General features: G+C 37.2%; 2 protein-coding genes across 3 annotated transcripts; both read right to left on the bottom strand.

The window, feature by feature from the left end:
* Window positions 1–381: 381 nt before the first annotated feature.
* On the bottom strand, window positions 382–9727 carry LOC121428067 (solute carrier family 25 member 35-like). 2 transcript variants are annotated; one of them, XM_041624644.1, is made up of 4 exons: window positions 9402–9727; window positions 3474–3944; window positions 1945–2163; window positions 382–1530 (listed from the first exon to the last, which is right to left on the bottom strand). In XM_041624644.1, the coding sequence occupies exons 2-4, from the start codon at window positions 3861–3863 to the stop codon at window positions 1216–1218; spliced, it is 924 nt and encodes a 307-aa protein (XP_041480578.1). In that variant the 5' UTR covers window positions 3864–3944; window positions 9402–9727; the 3' UTR covers window positions 382–1215. The 2 variants fall into 2 exon arrangements, with proteins under 2 accessions (XP_041480578.1, XP_041480577.1); XM_041624643.1 differs by having other exon boundaries at window positions 9406–9727.
* A 6271-nt stretch (window positions 9728–15998) lies between these two features.
* On the bottom strand, window positions 15999–18932 carry LOC121427536 (solute carrier family 25 member 35-like). Its single transcript, XM_041623981.1, has 3 exons — window positions 18375–18932; window positions 17329–17547; window positions 15999–16649 (listed from the first exon to the last, which is right to left on the bottom strand). Exons 1-3 carry the CDS (start codon window positions 18762–18764, stop codon window positions 16329–16331), a joined length of 930 nt encoding a protein of 309 aa, XP_041479915.1. The 5' UTR covers window positions 18765–18932; the 3' UTR covers window positions 15999–16328.
* Window positions 18933–26061: the final 7129 nt, after the last annotated feature.

The raw sequence follows: 26061 nt of genomic DNA, 5'->3' as shown, positions 1-26061 counted from the left end.
GATGACTGATTTCGTCACTGTGACTTTCTAATTCTGACAGTCTGTGGAAAAGAAAGGGATGGATGATAGATACCATATCCAAGTCTTCAGGATGGTGCTGAACTGTTTCCCAACCAATGGTTACTAAGCGTAGCATGATGGTCGAAAAAAAATCTTGAGACACGAAACATGCGTTTTAGATCTGATATTAGTGAGATTTCACAATTGCAATCGGGACGAAATTTAGAACATAGTAAATGTATTGAAACTGTAAGTCAAATCGCAATGAACAGCTGAGGGGTCTTTGTCAAAATTAGGTGTTCCAGAACAGTAGATCGTCAAACCGCCCTTTCACACGGTAAAAAAAATCGCAATTTGAATGATAAATCCAGTGAAAAATAATATTATTATTATTAACATTTATATACTGCGCTTTTCCCAGAATGGCCCAAAGCGCTTACAACAAGAAAAGAAATTGTTACAACAACTATAAAGATAAACCTTACAATCCTAAAATCCTAAAAATTGGGATTGGAAAAAAAGAAAGGTTAAGTCCCTTTTTAAATGAAGCAACAGATGGTGATTGTCTAAGAGTAAAAGGTAAGCGATTCCAATATTTAGAAGCAGTTACGGTAAAAGTCCATAAAGGTTAATGACGAATTTTTAGCACGTGTGAGACCAAACTAGAACATGATTAGAATCACGAACGCCTGCAATCATCATTACAATGATGATTCTGAAAGATTCACGCGTGCAAAGGCCCTAGGTTTAGGAGCTGACGAAACATTGGAAACATGTCGTTTGTTAAGAGTCACGGACGACACTGCGGTTTTGATTCCCCGATTTTCGACAAAGACTGCTTTGTCATGAAGGGCTTTTAAATATAGATTCTCTACGTTTCAGAAAGCGTCTGTATAGATGTTGCGAAAACTCCCTATTAAATTGATGATTCACTTTTTAAGATATTCACAACGGGACATTGATAGTTTTGTCATCTTCTTACACAGTCAAGAATCAGGATTATGCTAATCATGCTGACGAAGACCATCAATATTTCCTGCTTCCGGTAAAATAAAAAATCACTCACAAATATAAGGAACATTTTGTTGTCTATGTCAGTTGCTTTTCTATATTCGAACAGATCTTGTATATTGAGTTAATATGATATTGTCATGTTTCACAGGAAAAACCATTTCGTATCAATGACGTTCGTTCCTTTTCTTTTTTATCATTGACTCAGTTTTTGTTGACATTTCGATAGTAGAGTTTTCGTCCTAAATCCCAGAATGAAAGACTGAGAACAGTTTGGGGTGCCAGACGAAACCAGGAGGCAGACCATCCCTTGTAGAATCCTATTAGACCCTCTTTCCTCCACACCTTTGATGCACAGTCCCATATGCCTCGGTAATAGAGCCCTTTCCCTCTTTCGTCTAGGCCTTGATTGTACATCCGGGTGCTGATGACGTCTAATGGCGTCATGACGACGACGTTAGCGGCACCAGCCACCATACTGGGAATGATGGGGATAAGATAGCTTCCAGGGTGAAACATCTGTAAGCGAAAAGACACAAAGACACAGATGTTTGAATAAACTGATGAAAGCCTTTCACTGTCAATTTCAAACATGATAACTTGAGAAGATCATTGATGATGATCCGATTTCTACAAATCTTTATTATGCTCAACGAAAAGTGATCCTGCAAATAGATGAACCGACCATGGAAAACAACCAACCCAACCACCCTTTGGACAATAAGTCTTCTTCCTGGATAACTAACTCTTGTAAGGTGTCAATGCACTTGTGCTCTTTGGACTTCCCCGTTTCAACTAGCCTATGCTTCCAAGTTGGTAGAATAAATGGTGGCAAGCAAAATGAATTAAGAGCACATGACTGAGTTCATGTTGGTATATACTTTCTACAACATTACAACAATCAGAGTCAAATTTAACCAAGGAAAGGAATACCTCTGTCTTTGTGATGAAATCTTTGGTGTGAGAAAAGGCGGTAAGTTGTGCTGCCGAACCGATTCCGTTCCTCATGGTCTGCGCATTGACCCCTCTCCATAAACCCTTGACGCCGCCCTCTACGTAGATCTTCTTCAAGCCTTGCAGCCAACCCGTGTGAGCGTGCTGGTGACCTACGGCTATGACTTCGTGAGACTGGGATTGCATTTGAGTCTTTATCTGTATGATTTGATATACATTTAAACTATTCTGAACTTTGTGTTTAAATAAAACAACGACCCTGGGTCGTGCTCAAGAAGTACAAAATGCGCAAGCGCGCAAGCCCGACATTCTGGCATCTGGAGATAAATTGCCTTCGACGCTGAAATTGATGTTGGTAAATGCTGAAAGTGTGATACTGGGGACATTTTGTTATCACGATGGTGGGAAATACTGATGGTGATTATGCTTATGAATATGGTTATGGTGTTGATGGTACGTTGCTATGAAAATGAAGATGAGGACCATGAAAACGGCGATGACAATGATGAAGATGATGACGATGATCATGATTATGATGATAATCAATATTGATCAAGATGGTGATAATCATGATGACGAGGATGACAATAATCATTATTATGATCCTGATGAACATGAACGTGCAATATCGGTAGGGGCGACTGGGATCATCACCCAGGAGACAGAAGCTTGCGTATCAGGAATCATATAGGGGATCTTTGACAGTATGTGATGAAATCAACATTGCTCTCTCCCCCCTCTCTCTCTCTCTCTCCATCCCTCCCCCTCTCTCTCTCTCTCTCTCTCCCTCCCTCCCCCTCTCTCTCTCTCTCTCTCTCCCTCCCTCCCCCTCTCTCTCTCTCTCTCTCTCTCTCTATATATATATATATATATATTTCTGAATCACAGGTGCGTTTTGCAAGTTAATCCCAAATTAGATTATGTTCCTTTTTTTCAGAATATCAAACCAATAGTCCCTCCCATCAGTTTCATCCCGAACAACATAGGCCGATCCCTGGTCCAAATGTATTTATCTTCACCGTGAAAAAAAAAATCATCGGTGACTTCACTAAGAATTGGAGAAAATGCATATTAGATTAATATGATCTTAGTTCATGCCACTTAAATTGTAAGAAACCACATTACACCACTATGAATTTGGGGATTGGAAATAAGATTATAGTGTCTGCTACTCAGTAGGCAATCACCAGAGGCCCGTTTCATAAAGGACTTGCAACTGTTGTAACTTTGCCATTATGGCAACTACCATGGAAAACTTGATTTTAATTGGCTGCTGAGCCATGTTACCATGGTAGTTGCCATTATGGCAAAGTTACAACAATTGCAAGTCCTTTATGAAACAGGCCCCTTAAAGGCCTGTGCTGCATGGAATGCACATAGAGAAGGCATCATTCTTCATCTTGTATGAGACAAATCAACGTCCTAACTAACGATATTTTCTAATACGAAATGATAAGCTGAATTATGGTGGGTCATCATGACTTCCCGTAAAATTAATCTAAACTCACAAGATACATTGGACTGCTGACAAAAGCTCCCAAATAACCCGCAACTCCTGCGGCCAACATCGTCTTGGGTAAACTCGCCTGCCCAGTCTTGTTCTTCGTTAGTCCCATGTCTGTAAACATCTGGTAAGTTCCCAGGCGAGTCCCATTTTGCAAGATTTGATAGATGACAGCCGGAGGCAACCCAGCCTGCAAGGCCAGGAGACCATCATATCGACCGATGGTGTAGAAGGCATGGAAGACATTCCTGTAGTGACGCTGGTAGGATCCCCATGCCTTCAACTCTCCCTGCAGTTGGAACCTAGTCTTGACGACTTCTAAAGGGTTTGTGAAAAGAACTGCACAGGCAGCTGCAGCGCCCCCAAGGCCATACTCTATCACATCGACAGGCATGTCAGGCCGTTAAGATCACTCTGTCAACTGTCTGTGGACTCGTTCTTCATTCTTCCAAGGTTCCCACTGGCAGTATCAGATCTGTTGATAAAGATATTCAAAACAATGTATACTTCACGTTTCCGAGTTTCATACATTTAACTCGATACAATAAAAGGGGGGTTATGCAATAATGACATAATGACACAAAAGTTAGGTTTTTAAGCATAAGGTTTTGGTCAAGTATAAGGTGTCTAAGCATAAGGTTTTGGTCAAGCATAAGGGTTTTAAGCATTAGGTTTTGATTAAGTATAAGTTTTTTATCGCATACGTGTTTGGTCAAGCATCAGGTTTTCAGACAATGTTTTGGTCGAGGGTAAGGTTTTTAGCATAGGATTTTGGTCAAGCATAAGCTTTTTAGCCTTAGATTTTGGTTAGGTATAAGGTTTGTAAGCATAAGGTTTTGGTCAAGCATATGGTTGTGAAGCACAAGGTTTTTTAGCATAGTGATTTGGTCAAGTAAATTCTTTTGAGCATATTGTTACAGTCAAGTATAAGATTTTTAGACAATGTTTCTAGCATAGGGTTTTGGTCAAGTACAAGGTTTTTAAACATAGGTTTTGGTCAAGTATAATTAAGGTTTTTTAACATAAGGTTTTCCGCATGAGGTTTTTGTTTCACGCATAATGTTTGTTTATACATTAGGTTTTACTGCAAGCAGTATGTTTTATGTAGTCATGAGGTTCAATTAATTGCAAGGTTTTCAGCAAAGGGCTTTGGTTAAGCATAAATATCCATAAATAATAATGGCAGTACAGTTCGTAATAGACGCATAAAACTTAAAGATCTCTATGCGTGTGGAAAAGCTGGAAATGTGGTTCGTAGACAAAGAATTAAGTAAGAATTAAACATTACATATGCATTAACAAAATCATAGAATATGTATCTTAAAGACCCAGACCGGACCCAAAAATGAAATTGACAAATTATATACCAATCGAAAGCTTATAAGCTACTAAATACAGCATTGTGAGCTTTATTCATTTTCACCCTTCCCAGCTGAGTATTTTGCTTAAAAATATTCCAATTATCGGGCTTCGAACTCGGCTTAGAAAATAGGCTTTATTGTGCTTTTCATATGCCTCGAGACCGTGACGTCACGTTGTGTAAGACGCGTCGCGATTCCATAGGTTTGTACACAGAAAAACTGGGTTATTTTTTTGCTTTCCAGATTATGCATTTCATTTTCTTCACTTCCATCACAGAGTGATATCACATATATTTTTTCCTACATGCTTAAATTATGAAATCTACAATTTTGAACTAGTTTTTGCCATATTTTATTTCCTGCTTATTTGGCGTAGATTTCAAATCTGTCTGCATTCAGATTATGTATCACAACTTTTCCTGACATAGCAATTTAGGCCCAATAAGAGCCAAACAAAGAAGTCACAAAAAAGGCAGTGAATAGTTGTAGGTTTCCATCAATTTCAACAGTGAATAATTGTGAGTGCCATTTTCATCTGAAAACGGAAAAAAAATTGGATTCATAATATAGAAATGGAAGAAAATACCCAATGCTTTTGTACACAAACCTATGGAATCGCAACCCTCCAGACACAACATGACGTCATCCTTTCCAGGCGACGTGGGGTGCTCAATCGAAGCGTACTTTGGAGGAGCAGTTTCTTTGATTTTTATCTATAATATTTCTTTCTTATATAATATCTTTGGTATATTTGTATTGTATGAATCATTGCCTTTCTTTTAATATATGATTGTTTTTACACCGGTCAGGGTCTTTAATCGAACATTCTAAAAGAGGTAGGTATAATATAATAGAAAATAACATTACCCTATTTTCAGTGTAGTAAAATCACGCGAAATCGTCATTACGCAAACATGTAATAAAATGAGGTCACCACAGTGAATCGATAACAGCGAGAGCGCTGCACATTGCCAGCGGTTCACGGAGATTTGCACGCAAACCTATGAGAAACGGGCGAGAGCGAACGATTCCACGAGCTCTTCCCCCTTCTTTCCCTTCCCGGCGATTTGTCCCAAAACAAAAGGATTTCTGCAAAGTACGATACTTTGTTTTTCAACTTTATTAGCATTCGATCTATCCGCGCCGATTTTTTTTTTACCGTGGCATTTTGTTATAAATTACCAAAAGAACCTGTACATCAGTTTTGCCGAGCTGAATAAAACGACTGATAGGCGTTTATGACAGCCGTCATTCACGTAAACTTTTGTATCCGATATGTAAACTTTCAGTCTACACGTAACGTGTACTGATCAATATGCACACAACGTCGTACTTGAAGGTTCGTTATAGTATTAATATTCATAGGTGATAGCAACGGCGAACATAAGATTGACATGTACAATAAAAAACCAGTAAAAACTATTTAAAAATGATGAGTCCTTGATGCAGTTCACCGACACAGTGAAGGATCAGGATCGTCAATTACAAAACAGATGAACATGATGAAATTATAAAACTTACATGACTTGTCCAACATGTCCAATATCGCATGAATCATTAATATCCCTTATTTTTCCTTTGGCTTATGACTGTTAAGTGCAGAAAAGGGGGAAACGGTGAATGATTTGGTACTGGCTGTATGGTCCCGTGGTCAGTTAGCATGCATGTTTGTAGGCCTACATTCACAATGATCACGTCGATGGTCAGAGAACAATTTCCCTCATTCATCTCAATTCTCTCTTATCATGCTTATCATTACATGTATCATGTGTATACCAGGGAGATGGGGTTTGGTGTGTGCATAAACGTTTGCATACAAGGAAAGATAGCCGAGGTATAGGCATTAGTTTGTGTGTAAGTTAATTGGGCATGTTGGGTCGTCTCTTCGGTCAAGAGCGTGGGTGCTGTGTGCATCATTGCACGGTGCAAGCTTGTGTGTCAAATACGCGCGAAACGACTAATAACAGGCTACAAAAATCACTCGACCATGCTGCCGCTATGCGAATTCGGTGTGCGAAGATTACGTAACTTTCACCGAAATTAACGCTACACCGTAATGACGATTTCTCGTTATTTTACTACACTGATTTTGGGTAATATAATATTTCTTTGGGGGAAAGAATTCCTTTGTGCTGATGCAGCTTTCTGGAAAGCCCGATTCCCTCATGATTTGGCCTGGACAGTAATTTCACAGAGAGAGAAGACTTTGTGAACCATAACGGAGATTACGTTTGGTTTTATGAATTTGGACAAGTTCTTGGAGAGAACAGGGACAACACCATGTACAGGAGCCGCGAAAACGGGGGAGCAGGGGGGGCTGCCGGGGCTTTAGCACCTGCACTTCTTCCAAAAGCCGTGTCAAAAACGTAACAATTACCATCTTATTGTGATTTTTTTGCATGTTCAGTCCTCCCCCATTCCCTACTCTCGGGTCAGCCCATCCATTTTCAATAAACCGCTCTACGGCCCCTGATGTATTACGATTATTATGATAAAACCAGTTTAGGTGGTATTCATCCGAACATAGGGTTCTAGGACTGGTGTGCGTACAAATTTCTTGTAAAGATTCTTGAGTGGTCCACACTCTACAAGCCTTGCTTTTCAGTGGACCACTCCGTTTTTCCAACTTTTTTGATAAATTATCCTCTGTATCAGGTGCATATTCTATATATTTGGTTTACTTGAATATTTATCATGAAAGATAAATTATTATGATAGATCGAGGTTTTCATACAAGAGGGTTTTAAGCCAGTGATGTGTCCGAGTCCGAGTCATGCCAAAGGCGGATCCAGGGGCCCGGGGGAGCCCGGAATTGACATCTTTGAAAACAACGAAGCGTACGACCTGTACGTCCATTTTTCTTTCTTCCGAACTTTAACGACGTTTCGGGAACTTCCTCCGGCCGTTGTAAAGGTGCATTAATACTTTAAGTACAATATACATTATAAAAAATGAAGTGCTAATTTAGCACTTAAAGTGCCTGTATAGTGACTGCATTGCGAGGGCTGATTTTCTAGTTTAAATTTGAACTAAAAAAAAATCAGCACTCGTAGTGCAGTCTCTATGCAAGCACTGTAAGTGCTAAATTAGCACTTCATTTATTTCCGGTGTACATTTGGCATTCTTTGTACCACTGAAAATATTATTTTCCTTCCTTTTGCTGTCTATTATTGCTTCAGAATATACCCAATATAAAAGGACCATTCCGTGTGGTGTTAAAACTGACACCAATTGTTGTTAATAGAGGACCACACCCTAAGGTGTTAAAATAACACCCTAGAGATTGAACATAACACCAAAGAGTGTAAATGTAACGGTGTTGTAATAACACCTACATGTATAGGTGTAAAACTAACACCACCAATTTAACACCGGTGTAAAATAACTGGTGTGGTCCTCTATTTACACCGGTTAACACCACAGTTTTTGCTGTGTATTGAAAGCATTCGCGATTTCCGGCACATCGAACCTATAACCATGGAATTTAGGAGTTATAACACAAAGTGAAAATCTTGATGGACGGGAATATAGAGGACTAATTTCCACTGTAAACTTCTTCCGACTGCGTACTAAAGATTAGCCCCAAATGAAATCATGCCAACTTTTCCGGTCCGGTAAAGAATCACATAGTTCTCAATGTTCAGGCCCCAAGTTATTGCAGCTCAGGGAGTGTTTCATCAATATTTTCGTCCGACAAGTTGTCAGATCTGACATCTTTCCTTGATTCTGATTTGCTAAGAGGCACTGTTAATATGGTAACTGTCGGATAAAATGGTACTTGTCGGATAAAACGTCCGACAAATGACAAATCCGTTCATGAAACGCTTCCCAGATCTCTTAAAAATCAGAATGCGGATCTCATGACCATCACTTTCGTAGCACACAAGATACACTCACACTGCAAGTACCCTCAGGCATGTCAGGCAAGCCTCAAGCAAGACTAAAGCAATACTGGGAGGTAATTTTTCCATATCAGCCCCACAACTATATGGAACAAATTAAACTTCCCCTTGACATATAGGAATCGATAACTTTACATAATTTCAAATTCATATTAAAAACCAATCTATTCTAACAGTATATATACGTCATCGGGGAAGCTCATGCAACGCAATAAATTATATAGAGATAGGTTTAGCGGTATCTAAATACATTTATATCATTATTATGTGGGTAATCTCCAAACTCATATATAATTATGCGCTGACCTTCTCTTCACCAGAATACATCTCATCTCTTCTTGATTTTCGCAAACCTGGTCGCTCTGGTCTTCGCTCTTCTAGGACTTCTTCTCTCGATCTTTCTATTCCAAAAACCAGACGGTCATGATGGGGAGATCGTGCATTTGCATCAGCAGCTCCCCGTCTACGGAACAATTTTCCAACTAAAGACTGTAGATCAGCTAGTAGAACATTTCAAGACCTGTTTAAAAACTTTACTAATGGCCAAATTGTAAGTTGTACCAGTAGTGAGTTAAGTTTATTGTAAGCGCCTTGAGCACCCCTAATAGGGTGGATGTGTTTGCGCTTTATAAATGTCTTATTATTTTTAATTATTAAAATAAACTATACCTACAAGTATTCGATGGTGTTGAAATGTATTCCTGTCCCGGTACCGCGGTCACAATACGTATATGCCTTCCGACTTGCAGCTGATCAGAGTCCGCTGTCACATTTCATTTCCCTTTGATATACGTTGACCCATCTGTATACAATATTCAATTTGAACTTTGACTGCTTCACGGTTGTAGAATGAATCTATGCAATCCAGCATATCATTGTTGGTCTGGCTATGGTTGCAGATTTCAGGGGAGGACTCGATGTTACAGGTTCTTTCTTAATTCGCTTTTTACCATTTCGATGCCCTAATAACAACTGGTTATAGAGGACGTTACAGACTAGGAGCCTTTATAAATAGAGAGCACCTAGCAATGATTTACGGCAAAACGTGGCAAAGTGCATGATGACCCCGCCCCCTATAAGATAAAAGCATGCAAACATAGTCCTCCGAGCCATGGACCTATACTTGTTCGAGCCAACCCAACACGAAATCGAATAGGCTTACCCATCTGTATACAATATTCAATTTGAACTTTGACTGCTTCACGGTTGTAGAATGAATCTATGCAATCCAGTTAAAACTGTTTACCCAATTTTTGGTAAAATGGGAACATGTATGCTTGCTGGGTAAAATGATACCAAATAACTTTGTGTAAATTTTACGCAATTATATTGCGTCGAAATCCTTGAAATACCCTTTAAACTTGCATTTTGCCCACTTTGTTACCATGGTTATGCGGGCATTTGGCCCCCTAACCTAATAGAACATTCAGTGAGGCAATACTGATGCCCCCTCTTCACCCTATTCCATTATTACATGGCACTATGTACATGTTCCCTTTAAACTAAAAAAGTGTCATTTAAAAGTTTGAGGGGGATTTTCCGACGATCTCATTTTCTTTAACAAACAAAATAATTTCAAGGACAAGTATTTTTTTTGCTCAGTATTAGAAGAGTTGTAATTAGCGTCAGATTGGACCACACACCAAATTTTACGACTTCAAGTTTTTTTTTTTTTTTAATTCCAATCTACTCGCTCGCTACGCTCTCACGCGGAATATAATAGTTAACATTATACATGTATATATTTTATATAAAATAATCAGAAATATCTTTTTAAAGTGTTCTACTTGACCTATATATCTAGAAACACACAGCTATTTGGACAGAGCCGTATTCTGACTCTGATGGTAAGAATATATGTTTACACCCAAATCTCCTTTATTCGAAATAAGTGTCTTTTTTTTGCCCCCCCCCCTCCCGAAATAAAAATCCCGGCCGCCACCCTTGATCCCATGCACATGCTGTTATATTTGGGGTTTACGATAGTACTCTTTTCAACAGGGGATTTTTCAACCCCCCCCCCCCCCTCCAATTATCAACTTCACTCCGCTACCTCTGGTTGAGGGGATGATAGACTGGCTTTTATTCTCCGTCACCCCCCCCCCTTCCTAAAGTGCTCCCTCTCAGTCTCTCCTCGTATAACTCACATGCCATTCATCTTTTATGTTGAGGGTGTAATTCGCTCTACCTTTTTCACCCCTTCAATTATCACAACAACGAATGTCAATTTGACGTATGTATTTGTTATGAATATTCTCATTTCATATATGATAACGCCAAATGTTTACCGGTATATTGATTTTGATTATGCTTGGATAAGAAAATCCTGTATCCATTAATTTAGTCAAGTTTGTTCTAACTATTCTAATTTTTAAAGCATTGTGTCATCATGCAATTGATTATCATATGTTCTTGTACTTGTTTTGTAAAACATTCTGCAATTCAGCCTTTGGCTGCGAATGAATTTTAATAAACCATTATATCCATCCTTCTCTTTCGCATGTCTTTGCCACTCATTTCTTTCTCTTTCCCTCTCCTTCTAGACCCTCAAGCCCACCCCCCCCCACCTCCATCCCTTCTTCTCCCTCTTGCATCCTTCTTCCAATCTCAAGTTTCTCTCTCTCCCTTTCTTCGCCCCCTCCCCTACCAATCTCACAATTCTCATGCCTTATACAATTAAAATACCACATAAAATACATCACGATATATAAACAAAACTTTTCACAATATTACATTTATAATTATATATTCCACAGGACCGATATCATAGTATTCTCTGTACCAACATTTACATTTTAATTCATATACAATCTAACATTCGGCCAAAGCCGAATTCGTAAAAACAACTTTGTTTAGTAATTTGTTGCCGATAGAAACATTATTTCTAGCTCTAATTACTTGCAGTAAAATACCTTTATCTGACTTGAATACAAAATTATTCAAACAAAATAATAAAATTTCAGATATCAGAAACAGATACATTCCTGAATAAACTCGCAGTGTGCTTTAGTTCACTGGATGGAATAAATTTCTAAAAATCTACGATTTCGCGAGATCTCCTACCCTCATAATAGTACATTGGTTAAAAAATTATTTCTATGAGTTAAACACACCAGTTGCATTTCCTTCAAATATAATCATTTGCCGACAATAATTCTATTTAAAAATAAGAAACATACATGTGTACCAGTGGCCGTGTAATGAGCCAAAAGTTTTGAGCGGCCAGATATGGCAGTTGGAGCAAAGGTTCTAAAAATATGCAAGTGAGCGAAGCGAGCGAGGAAACTTTTATTTGATAGATTTTTACATAATATTCATAAAATCGTATAATCAAAATAATAATTCTCTATTTCTCTTTCTTTTTTAAATTTTATTCTGGGTAGTGAAAAGTTGTTTTGGGGGAGGGGGTGTCCTTGGCCATCCCACCCCACCTGTATGCCATTGATATATACAAGCACTTTACGAGGAAGATGCATGCAATTATTGACTTTATAATATTGCATTTAAAAATATGCAATATACCCGGTAAATGAGACGAGTAATCTTTATTCATCAGTGGTGAATCTAGCTTTTTTTCAAGGAGGGTACTGGACTGAGAAGTTTCACAAGCAAATAAAGAAAAAGAAAAAAGGTATTTTGGGTTGGTTCCAAATGTATGTCATTACTTTTAAAAGAACAATTTACCCCCCCCCCCCCCGTAGATCCATCACTGATAATGTACTGTAGTTATCATGCAAAGTCAATTAGTTCCTTCTAGAAATAAATTCAACTCCAGCAAACAAGTGTTCAAATCTTTACACTTAAAAGAATGGCATTGCACACTGCATTCGCCCGACGCAACGTGACGAGATGAAAAGCATGTATATACATGTGACATGTGTTTAATTCGAAGCCCCTAAAAGTCACAATAACTGTCATTTTGGCAAAATATTAATGTTCTTTGGCACTGGCTTCCTGAGAGGACGATCTGAGTAACATATTACCCGAATTTCTTGCCAAACAATAGGACATGCTTTAACTGATCATTAGTGATAACTGAACTTTGAGTTGGATGGAATTGTGTTTGATGTACATGTATGTCACTAAAATTTACTAACAAGCGAGAGCTTAATGTCAACAGTATGCCTTGTATATATGCGAGGGGTACATTTGGAGCATCACAGGGGGGGGGGGCAGATGCGACTCTCTCCCTATGATTTTTCAAGTAATCTATAACAAGAGATATACAAATTAAAAAGAGGGAAATGAAATTAAAAAAGGAAAGAGAGAGAACTTTTTTTGTATTAAAAATGACATCTTCATGACATCATTTTTAGGCCCTTGGACACCCCCTCCCTCCCACAGTGACTCTCACCAAAAAAGGACAAAATATGCTATCTCTGTACATGCAAGTTTTTGGTACTTTTCAAGGCAGATATTTCAACAATTTACAGGAACATCCCCTCAGCGAATTCAAATGAAGGTATTTAGACAATGTTCGAATCCCACCATGGCCTAGCATTCTTCGGCAAGGCGTCAATCCACACTGTGCCACTCTCCACCCAGGTGTTAAATGGGTACCCGGAAGGATGTGAAAGCCTATGTAGTATGCCTAGCAATTGAGTCTTGGAACACTTTTTGGAATGCTCCCCAAAGAGTGGAGAAGGAATATTAGTTGTATGCAGGCATGTCAGGATTTGATACACAGGTTAACAATCTGTAAAGCGCTTATAGACATCTTTACCTTGAATTAAGCACTACATAAAATAAAAGCGGATTGTTATCATTATTGTTATCATTATTATTAGTATCATTAAACACCTACAAGAAACAGATATTACTCTTCCTCTTTTATAAAATAGTATGCACCCCGGTAAGTTCCCAAAGCAATATATTATCGTTCCAATTATGTAAGCAATAATATAATGTAAAACGTACATAACAATTATATTTCTCATACTGGCAAGAACAAAAATACATGTCCATGCTCACAAGTGAGGTACAATAAAAATACATCAAAATAAAAAAAAGAAAATTATTTACATGTAGTCTCGTGCGTGTCGGCAGAATTTTGAAATGGCCCTGAAAAAGATAAACTTTATCTTGTGCATTCAACATGCTCCTTCTCAGTGCTTGTTTCAGATTTTGAAGATAAAACCTATTCTCAAGTGAACAATGCTTCATCTCAAATATTCATCTTCCCAAAACTTCTTGTATGTACCAACAATATTTTGTTTTTTTATTATTAATATATAATCTCTTTTTTTGGTTTTCACTACTTGATTATATCACAAGTATAACATTGGACCTGAATCAGAATGGGTAACTCATTGAATATGAGGGTATTTGATTTGAATAGGTAACTAATTGAATATATGGGTGCATTTCAATATAACATAGGGCTACTTAGACATGATATTACAAGTGGAAATCTAAACCCCAAATCAACTGGTACTGTACATGTACTTGTGAACATATTATAAATAACTGTATCCATAAAAGCACCATACTCAAATTAGAAAAGACATCATTGAGATTATGAGATGAAATGAATGAACACAATTACATGTATATCAACCAAGACGTAGTTTCAACTTGGAACAAAAACATGATGCATTGTTATGAAAATAATGCCCTTTAGCAAGAGCATTCAGGACAGGGGAAAAAATTACATGGGGGCTGGGTGCGATTTACCCCCCCAAAAAAAAATGCTCATAAGAGCCCTGGAAAATAAAAAGGAGTACTGGAAATCCCCATTCATCGCAATGTAAAAGCTTTTCAAATATTGCAGGTTTAGGTAATTAAGTTGTAAAAAGTAGCCCACCCCCCTTAAAAAATAAATAAATGAAATACAAAATAAATTAATAAATTAATTTAATTAATCAATTAATTTTGCCTGATTCAGGCAAAATACATGTGAGAAAAGAGAACATTGTTATACTGCATAATGTTCCACAGGACCAAGAGCAATGTATCAATTATCATAGTTAAACATAAGGGTACCAAACAGCCAGCAGATCCCTTCCACACCTGGATCATATTTATCCTGGTCCCAAGGATAATTCACCAAGAACCTCAAGTTGCTGGTCTGGTTAATCTTGTATGTCAACCATACAATGAGTCTAACGAATGTAAGTACATATATCTTCACCTTAGTCTTATGCCATTCCATCAAATAACCAGTTGGTCCAATAGCCATTTAGTCCATATACTATTTGTTCTAATTGAACTTAAGTGTGGATTGTGCAAAATGAATGGGTATTAGACCAACTGGTTATGAGATGAAATGGTAATAGACAAAATGTTAATTGACGAAATGGTGATTAGATGAAGTGACAATTGGACCAAATGGTTATTGGACCAAATGGTTGTTAGACGAAATGTTGATGGATGGAGTGGCATTAGACTATGAAATGAAGGTAAAACATATCCATGTGGTAAGTGGACAAGTAGGCAGTGGATGAATTGGCAATCTACCAACAGAATATGCACATGTATGTTAAATACGCTTCCAAAATCAAACTGACCAATCGTCCAAAAGAGTCAGCAAGGGCTCAAAGTTAAAGGGGAAGTTCACCCTGAAGAAAACTTTGTTGTGAAAATAGCAGAAAAATAGTAAAAAATATTGGTGAATGTTTGAGGAAAATCCGTTAAAGAGTAAGAAAGTTATTAGAGTTCAAAATTTTGGATTTGTGACATCATAAACGAGAAGCTGCCCCATGTGTTATGTAATATAAAATGTATGAATGTCAAATTTTGTATGGTTCCTGATGACTTAATTTTGTTTTCTTTTCATGATCGGGTATGAAATGATTTGTCTATTGATATACAAAAGTTACAGTGAAAACCATTTTCGATTTTCTGAGAAAATGACATTTCATTGATTTTTTACCATTCGCTATGTAGGAATGCTGCTCGCATATGACGTCACAAATCAAATAATTGAAATTCTAATAAATTTTTAATTATTTGATGAATTTTTCTCAAACCTTCGGCAATATTTTTTATTATTTTTTCTGCTATTTTTACAATAAACTTTTTGTCAGGGTGAACTTCCCCTTTAAGCATCAATATGTAATACTTCCATAATTCCATGTATGCTGGTTTGGATTATGCAAGCATGCCACAATGACCAGGTACTGCATAAGCCTTTAGACTTCTTAGACAACATTTGAACTGATATTAATCCTTCGAAACTCTTTATAACATGGGGCACTAGGCCAAGGGGTGATTTGACCAACAACTAGAATCAAATTAAAAAAAATGAATTCATTGTGATATTTATTGGTGTACAGGTTCTTTAACAATTATAGCTTTTGGTGAAACTTTCTCCTTTATGTCCTGTCACACATTTTTTGTCATCGATTGTAATATAAATTCAAAATTATGATTAACTGCACATAACAACAGATACAGCCTCTAGTGAGAATCAGTCATGGGCGGAAATCCCAGGGAGGACATGTCAAATTTTCTAGCCCCTGGTCCTTAATTCCTACCTTTGGGGAGAGATTTCCGCCCTTGGTCATACAACCCAAGCTTTGTGTGAACTGCTTCCCACGTAACTAAACCTAGACTTGGGACTACTTGATGTCTTTAATCTAAATCGAACCTTGTTCATCAGCTCGCTAATGACTCCTGAATATGCTGGTACAACATTCTAGTCTGATCCCAAAAGACTAGACTAAGAACTGTGTGAGGCGCTAGCCTAAACCACGATGCAGACCAGCCCTTGTAAAAACCCAATGGTCCTTCTTTCATTAACACCTTCCAGAAGCAGTCCAGGAACCCTCGGTAGTAAAGACCACGCCCGTTCCCATCCACCCCTTGGTTGTACAGACGGGTGCTTATCACATCGAACGGTGTCATGCAACACACGACGACAACGCCACTGATCATACTGGAGGTGATCGGTATGAGGATGCTGCCATCTCGGAAAAACTGAAAAAGAAAAATAGCAATTGGAACTCTCATTACATTATTTACCAATCTCAAGTGAAATACAAGAGTAGATGTTCAACTGCCTAAACACATTGCAGGGTTACTGTCAATATCAACTGTCAACATATACTGTCAAAGTGTTCCATTTAAAAAACAATTTCATATGGCATTTTTAATAGTAAGCAACATTTTCAAATGGGGATAATATCTGAAGGCCTACATATGTAGTTTACATTATTATCCATCTGGTTTAAGTATCATCTCTGACAAGCCAAGAGCTTTTTATGACTCCCCTAAACCTTTGATTACCATGTTGATGCTCTTATTTACTACTTTATATTTCAATATATTTTTACATTGTTATCTATCTGGTTTAATTGTCATCCCTGACAAGCAGGGGACTTTTTATGACTTCCCTAAACCTTTAATTACAATGTTGATGCTCTTAGTACTACTTTATATTTCACTGTATTTTTTCTAAAAAAAAAATAAATAGATTAAGTTGAGTCAATAAGAATACAAGTTACCGGATTGGTTAAAAAAATAAAATTGAAACATTTTCTTTTCCTAATAACTGTGAACTATGATTCAAGATTATCATCATCCAGTTCCCATTCCAATGAAGATATGACTCTCTGAAAAGATATTTTTCAAATTGTAGGGATTCCTGTCAATTTACCTTGCTATCTCTAACCAATTCTTTGGTTGCACTGAATGTCGAGAGCTGGGCCGCTGATCCTACAGTCACCCTAGCAATGGCTGCTGACACGCCCCTCCATAACCCAAAGAATCCCCCATCGGTGTATATAAGACGCAGTCCATGCGTCATGCCGTGGTGGGTATGCTGATGGCCGACTGCAATGGCCTCATGAGACTGAGCTTGAAGATGTGTTTTTACCTGTCAAAAACAAACAACCATTTATGATGCATTTTCACGGTGCTAGTACTACTAGATCTGGGTGCCGCTTCATGAAGCAGTTCGTAAGTTGAGAGCGACTTTAAGAATGACTGGTGAACCATTCTTAGGCACTAAACCATTGCCGCCAATTAACATTTTGGTGTATACCATTTACCAACAGAAAGGATCACTAGTCTTTTTTTAAGTCGCTCTTAACGTACACGTATGAACAGCTTTATGAAACAGCCACCAGTTTGGGAAAATAAACTGAGAAATGCAACATCAAAAACATGTTTTTTTATCAAAGTTCTAAATCAAACTCAGATACTAAGATTCTTGCAAGGAACTTATGTTCAAATGCAAATGATGTATGTGGCATGGCAAGAAAGTTTAATTACAATTGAATACAAACCAAAAATTTGCTTTCCACCAATGACTAGCTTTGATTTTAAATTAAACGTACCAGAAAGTAGATCTAACTCTCTTGCAATGAAGGTCCCCTACAAGTAAGAATTAAGATCAATGACAAGTAGGAAACAAAACCTTTTTAAAATGAAAAGTAGTATCTTATTTAGTAATGATCCAATATGTAAATATATAATGAGTTCAGCTGATTCTTTCCCAAATATTAAATCCAGATTGATCTCAAATTCAAGAACTTCATTTAAGTTGACAATGACATGAACCAATTCCGATTACTCTTTTAATAACAATAACAATTTGTTTAAGCTCCATTTAATTGCATATTCATGGGTCATGATCATTTGACCTTCCTGTTCCCTTGTCTTTACGACATTATCATCAATTATTTGACCTCCACAACTTACAAGATAAAAAGGACTACCAACAAAAGCTCCACAACATCCGGCAAACGCCCCAGCGGCCACGGCTCTCGGATAGCTCAACTCCCCTTTCGAATTCTTTGTTAGCCCCATATTTACAAGGCATTGGTATGTCCCTAACCTTGCTCCATTCATAAAAAGTTGATACCAGAGAGCAGGGACGAGTCCTTTCTGCAGAGATAGCAGTCCATCTACACGAGCAATTGTATAAAATGCGTGGAAAACGTTCCGGTAATGGCGGTGGTACGTCCCGCGGGCCTTCAATTCCCCCTGCAACTGCATGCGTGTTTTGACCACTTCTAGCGGGTTGGTAAACAGGCCCGCGCCGCACGTTGCGATCCCGCCCAAGAAAAATTCGACCACGTTCGAAGGCATCGTTTATGGCGTCTGGAAAATCAAAGAAATCAACTCAGTGGACGACAACTTTATTGCAAATGAAGTTGATGTTCCTGTCGACGAAAAACTGCTCAAAATCAAATGATATTGATGTAATCCATGCTCTAAAAGAGTGAAGTTCACTTTCAGGCGACTACAATTGTCGTACTTGTATGTAACACTGCTTTTACACTAGTCTCGATCTAGTTTGTCAGAGTTTCATGGTCTCCTTTATAAAAAAGAATCTTTGTTGAATGGAAATTTGTAAAGGGTCGTACCGTCTTTTTTCTGCTGTTTGGAAATAAGATTTATATAAAATGAATATGAATCAATATATATATTAAAGTAACTTTTGTTCTAAATCGCAAAACTAATAAACGAATAGAATGATATTAATATGCAAGTATTTGAAGTAGGCCACATAAAAACACGCTCTGGCCAATGACATTGCAGATTTTTGACGAGCCTCTGTCACACCCACATTCGTCAACTTTGAGTCATATTACCCTCCCCCCCCCCCCCCTAGTTGATTCTCAGTGGAACGACAGTCGTCTGACAAGATGGAAGTCCAGACAACTTTCCTTGGTTGTGATCGGATAACGAGCACAGGTGTTTAAATTCTCAAATTCCACAAAAATATCGTCATTCATTTACACATGTTTCCAACATTCATCATTTTGATACCCGCTCAAATATTCATTCCTAAACATAGAAAAATAATCTTCCAACAAAACATTCGTTACACTGGCCCCCAAATATGGAACAAAATTCTGGATTACATAAAAAAAATCTCTATCGACAACCAACTTTAAGTATAAAATGAAAAAAAATGCTTCTGTCGTTTTTATATATAAATATTTTCCATCTTACGTTTCCTTTTGACTTGAAACATGATAGCATGAACCATGGACAATTGTTGTTGCGGCATGTAGATTTTGCCCCTACGGATATTTTGTTGAGCGTTCTATTTTATTTAGTAACACATGCCCGCCTGCCTGCTCACGGCTCCCTCTCTTGTTCCCTTTCCTTTTCTTCTTTCCTCTGCCCTTTAATTTCTTTGTATTGTTTATTGTGCAGGCGTATCCTGCCACAAGCCTGGCAGCTTTTAGGGTATACGCCTTCTTCCTTAAACTATATACATAGGTGGCGAAAGCGAGGGGGGACGGGGGACGTGTCCCCCTAAATTTTAGGTGGGGGGACAGCCCCCCCCCCTAATTTTTTTTGATAACCTTTTTTTATTTTTTTTTTTTTGCTTGTCAATTTTTTTTTCCTGCGTCCCCCCCCCCCCTGAAACGTGTGTTGTCCCCCCTAAAATTTAGGTTGATAACCTTTTTAGGGGCACTTGTCAAATTTTTTACCTGTGTCCATCCCAAAATTTTAGGTGGACACCCCCTAAATTTTTTGGCTTCCGCCGCCAATGCTTATATATATATTTTTTTTTATTGATTTATGCATGTACTTATGTTTACAAGAAAAATGGAAATGGAAGAAAACAAATGTTTTATTTGAATTGAATTGTCTGACTTACTATAACTGTCGAATAATAACAATTAATTTGTCAGTGTGAGAAATTTCATGATATCCGTCCTGATTTTGTCTCAGGATTTTTTTTTCTTAGAATATAATTAATTACATAAAAGAGTTAGCCTCCAAATCATCATGTACTAGATCGTAAAGTATTTCCTACTGCTTGTTTTTCTCTGTGTTGCCTTAACATTGGTATTCCTCGTCCAATTTTGATGAAATTTGAGTGCTTTGTTTGTCTGATTTTTGCTTTATCTGTTCAAATCATATTATTTTCAGCCCGGGGTACCCATTTTCAATGAAATGATACATTTTTTCTACTTCTAGCCGACAACGTCGGTGTTGGTTTCGGTGCCGGCTTTTTTTTTTTTTACCTCGAGCAGTTACCTAATTTATATGTAAAGATGAACAAAGGGAAACTCCGAACTGAAAATATTTATATATGAATAAATAGAGTAAAATCAATAGAGCAAAACACTGAAAATTTTATCAAAATCAGATAACAAATAACGAGGTTATTGAAATATAAACTTAAGCAATATTTTGTGAAAACAGTTATATGCACGTCATCATGAATATTCATTAAGTGGGCTGATTATATTACATCCCTACTTTCCTTTTTATCATACTTATTAAATGAAATCATAATTGTTTCATTTTTTTCATAAATTTATGCTGTGTTGCCATGATTATAATGATAAAAGTTGCAGCAATGAATATTTAATGTACTTAATCAGTTGTCAATCCAATTATTGTTTTAGTTCTTGGTATACAAATTTTGAATGAACCTTATTTCATATAATAAAATACAAAAGAACAAGTAGGGATATGACATCATCAGCCCACCTAATGAATATTCATGAAGACATGCCAAGAACAGGTTCACCGTAATAAGGCAAGTCTTTAAATTCAACAAATTTGTTATTTGTTATCCGATTTTGATCAAATTCTCATCATTTTGCTCTGTGAATTTTACTGAGATATCTTCAGCCTGGAGTATCCCTTTTATCTCGTCGGCGGTTCCTTTTTATCATAGCGCCACCTCTTGATAGTATTTTGAGGAAATTGCCATGTACCTGCAATCCAAGCTATGTGGGGAAGTTACAAGTTGATGCAGAGGTTCGAGCCCTGATCACGTTTTTCGGACGGTGACGTAAAATGTCGGGTCCCAGACCTAAATAATCATATCTGATTGAAACACGTCTGACAAAATTAAAATGCACACGCAATGGGCGTTGAAAATCAAATAATTGTTTTCTGATGTTCATGTTAGCAGGTAAAAAGAAACTGTGATTAATTGCTTGAACCCTATGATGCATGGTTATACAAAAAACTACAATCTGAAATGTTGTTGCACAGATTGGGCATATACAGCCCCCCCCCCCGAAAAAGACACTACAGTTACACCAGTATTAATAATCCTGAGGTATACGATTGTAAACGATTATTCATTAGCTCGCTCTGCTCTCTCGTGTCAGTTATTTAGTCCCCCCCCCCCTCTCTCTCTCTCTCTCTCACACACATACACATACACACACCCTCACACACATTCTCTCTTCATCTCCCCTCTCTTTCTCAACCCGCCCTCTCTCTACTTCCATCGCCGCTCTCCCCTCCCTCCAACATCCTCATACACTGAGCCCCCCCCCCCGCCCACTCCCCATCTCTCCCTAGTCTGCAGGCACAGACCCTCATTGGAACTTTGATCAACAAGTGTGCCTCCACGCAAAGACTAGCACATACAAAACTTGCTGTTCCAATCCTTCAGTAAACAAGGCATGAGTAGGCTGCACATTCAGAACCTTATTTCGAGTGAAGGGTTTGCCCAGCAGACTAATCTCTCCCTCTCCCACCCCCTTCTCCTTGTTCTAATTCAACAGTAAGTTTTGATTCATGATAACAATCCGTGTGCCACAAAACATTATTGGACAATCAAATCTCCGTTTTTCAGGCTCTCTAATTCGGCTGATGCGGTTCTTGACCAACACGACTTGAGCTCTGTGGCAAACTGGTGAACCGCTGATCATCGATTGAGAACCCCTTGAGGACCAACTCCTTCTCTCCTTTCATTGCGTAGACTCAATCCAAATTTTGTCTGCAACCAGTTTTTCTACTATCCATTTGGTTTAATCGCCATTTAGTCAGTTTACCATTTCGTCTTATACCCATTTGATTTAACCCTAAAAAGACTGGGGGCTGAATCAGCCCCCCCCTTGACATTTTTCGCGATAAATCCGCCGCGCGAAATTTTTTGACCGCGTCGCTCACTGACTTTTTACTTTCAAGTCTCGCGCAACTTTTGAGACCAAAATTGTGACCCCCGGGTACGCGGTTCCGAAATTACGCAACATTTCGTAAGTGCATGCAGACCCCAAATTACTCAAAAACGTGAATTTGTGTACAAATCCAATGCAAATAGTGTTTTTAGCCAAAATTCATAAATGTATCATTATTTTTCCTTTTACTGCTTAAAATTAATTAATTTTATCTTTTTTATGGTCAAAATAAAGTCCTCAACAATTTCCATTGAAAAAACAATAAAAAACTAAAAGTCGAAAAACAATGAAATACATAAGAAATTTAGAAAACAATAAAATACATAAGAAAATAAATGGGATGTTGAATTTTTTTAGAAATAAATTTGATCAGATGCCTATCTAGAGTATGTGTAACAAAAATTAGCATTTTAGGGGCATTATTTTATTAATTAGAGCGAACTTATGATTTTACGCATAAATTAGCATAATTAATGAGCAATGAGATTTTTTGCAGAATTTGATATTACAATTTTGTAGATAATGCCATGGGTAACGCGCGTGCCAATTTTCGTCGCGATCGACGGCCGAGATCATAAGGGGGGCTGAATCAGCCCCCCCCCCCCTTCCCGTCTTCTTAGGCATCGAAATAGCCCAGTCTATTTAGGGTTAAACATTCCTCTAACATTGTGAATATATAATGGGGGTTAAAAATTTCCATTATTGAGGGCCCTGGGAATTCTTTTTTTTATACAGGGGTGTTGGTTGACATTAAACCGAAAACAAACAAACAAAAAGAGTTTCGTTACAAAGAGGTGATATTTTGTATGAAAAATATTTTTAAAGGGGTTTTCATTTTAAAAAAAAATACGTAATTTTGGCCACATTTCTGCCATTTATCATACCACCCAGAATTCTAGGAGTGTTGCCTATGGAAAATAAGACACGCAGCTCCCTAAAGAAAAATATTGGGGTGCTTCAGCACCCCCCTCTCCACCCTCCTTTCATGAAGGGCCATATTTAACTTTGTGATGTTTGCAATTTTTTTTATTGACGAAAAATAAATAAATCTATGAATTCATTTAATTAGAGGAACTGTCTATGGATCAAATTTGATTTGACAAAAGTGCAAAACAATAAAACAAAGTGGAAATAAGAACTCATGGGCAAAGTTATACCTATTAGTTCCTATTCTGAAGCCGGGTTTAATTTAAACTCTGGTTTAACTATCGACAGCCAAAATATGGCATCAATCTCTCTACCAGTATAATTTCAATTTATAGGCTCATTTCTCTCTCAAATCATTCTTAACTGTTTCGAAAGATAGAATAAAATAGCTTTCTTTACCATTCACAATTAAGTTTAAAAAAAGGCACAGTTAAGATAAGAAACATACAATATAAGGAAAATTTTGACATGTTTATCTTTCCATAATTTTAGCACAGAGTTAGACCACGATCTAAGTAACCTGACTTCTGAATACGGGCTAACAATGAGTGTTCAACGGGGCAACTGATGGTGGGATGATGTTGTTTCAAATGAGTATTAGAATTAGACCATCTGCTAGTAGACCAAATGGATCAAACCGAGAAGAAACTGTTTCAAATTGAGAAGAGATGCATCCAATCATTTATACGTCATAAAAATTCCGAATTAAAATCAATAATTGAAAGTACACCCTACTTGCCTACTTTTACATACCTGAATAAAAATGCAATGAAATACAAAGTTAAAAAACATTCAAGTTTATTTTCATTGGAATACAAAGTCGCATTGACCTTTAACAGATACAAGGTGAATGAATACATAGTTATGCATGATTTTGCTTTGAAACAGAAACTGTTTCATTGGTATTAATACCACACAGTGAGTACAATGCATAGCAAAATTAATCAAGTATAGCATCAGAGACATTTACATTGTCTGACTTCCATATAATGAAATCATACAAATGATGCTATAATACAACATGCATGCAGTCAGTGATATTTTTATCCACTATACTGACACATATTTTCCTTAAAGGGGAAGTTCACCTTAACGAAAGTTTGTTGTAAAAATACAGAAAAATGATATAAGAATATTGGTCAAGCTGTGAGGAAAACCCTACAAAGATTAGGGCAGTTAATAGAACTTTGCGGTTTGGATTTGTGACGTCATGTACGAGCTGTCGCCCCATATGTTACGTAATATAGAATGCATAAATTTCAATTTCACACTGCAAAAACTGTGGTGTTAAAACTGACACCAGTTGGTGTTAATAGAGGACCACACCCTGAGGTGTTAAAATTACACCCTAGAGATTGAACATAACACCAAAGAATGTAAATGTAAATGTGTTGTAGTAACACCTATGGGTGTAAAACTAACACCACCAATTTAACACCGGTGTAAAACAACTGGTGTGGTCCTCTATGCACACCGGTTAACACCACAGTTTTTGCTCTGCAATGGTTCCTCATGGTTTTTCTTTCTTTCAGAAGCGGGTGTGAACTGACTTGTCCGTTGATATACTCAAGGTAAAATAAAAACTGTTTATTTCTTGCTTTTTTTTAAGAAAATGCACATTTTTGTTGATTTTTTTACCATACGATATGTGGAAAAGCTTCTCGCATATGACGTCACAAATGAAAGAATTCTGATCACTTTTTTAAAACTTTGATGGATTTTCCTCAAAACTTCACTAAAATTGTGTATTTTTTCGGCTAATTTGAGAAAAACCTTTCTTAAGGGTGAAATACGGTTTTACTTTCTAAGTTTCATAACCGCCCATGCATTTCTTATCTACTCTTTTCCGCATAATTATACTTTCAATGCTTCTTCCTCTATTTCTTCTACTAGATTATTTTTCTTTAAAATATTAAAATATTTGGATTTCTTTCCTTCAACATGAAATCTATATTTTCCCCCAATAAAACAGTTTGCATATTAAAATGTAGCGTTATTTTATTTCACTTAAAAATGCACATTTGCGCAATCAAAAATGATTTACATCTACTTATCTGCAAAAATTCTTGTCTTAAAAATAATGATATAACATTAAATAATGATTTAATTAAGAGCAGTTAAAAAAATATCACTTTTTACTCATTTCAATGTGCTCGTCTAAATCCAATTAAAAGGGATAAATCCGTCAATGTTATTTTAGACATTAAATGTGCACAGTATTTTGGCAAGATCGGCAAACTAATCTATTAAAAACAACGCGCGGTTTTTGTGGAATGCATATTACACTATATACATATTAAAATTGTGAGCGAGGCAATAGGCCTATATCCATTCTAGAATATTGTTTAGTGAACTTGGAACTGAGCATTCCTAATTTTTCCATTCTCGAAAATGAAAATAAGTCCAACTAATTGACTGTAAGTTGAATCGCTCAAATAGGAAACAATGGAATATGAGAAACTCGTATTGTGAATTTGGGTGATTTTAAACTCGGCATAGTCTAAACATGCTAAATTAGTGGTGAGTTAACAACAGGGGCCCCCGGAACAGGGGGGAGGGGTCGGTCGTAG

The sequence above is a fragment of the Lytechinus variegatus genome, chromosome 14 (genome assembly GCF_018143015.1).
Source record: "Lytechinus variegatus isolate NC3 chromosome 14, Lvar_3.0, whole genome shotgun sequence".
NCBI lineage: Eukaryota > Metazoa > Echinodermata > Echinoidea > Temnopleuroida > Toxopneustidae > Lytechinus > Lytechinus variegatus.
This window is presented reverse-complemented; position numbering and strand designations above follow the sequence as displayed.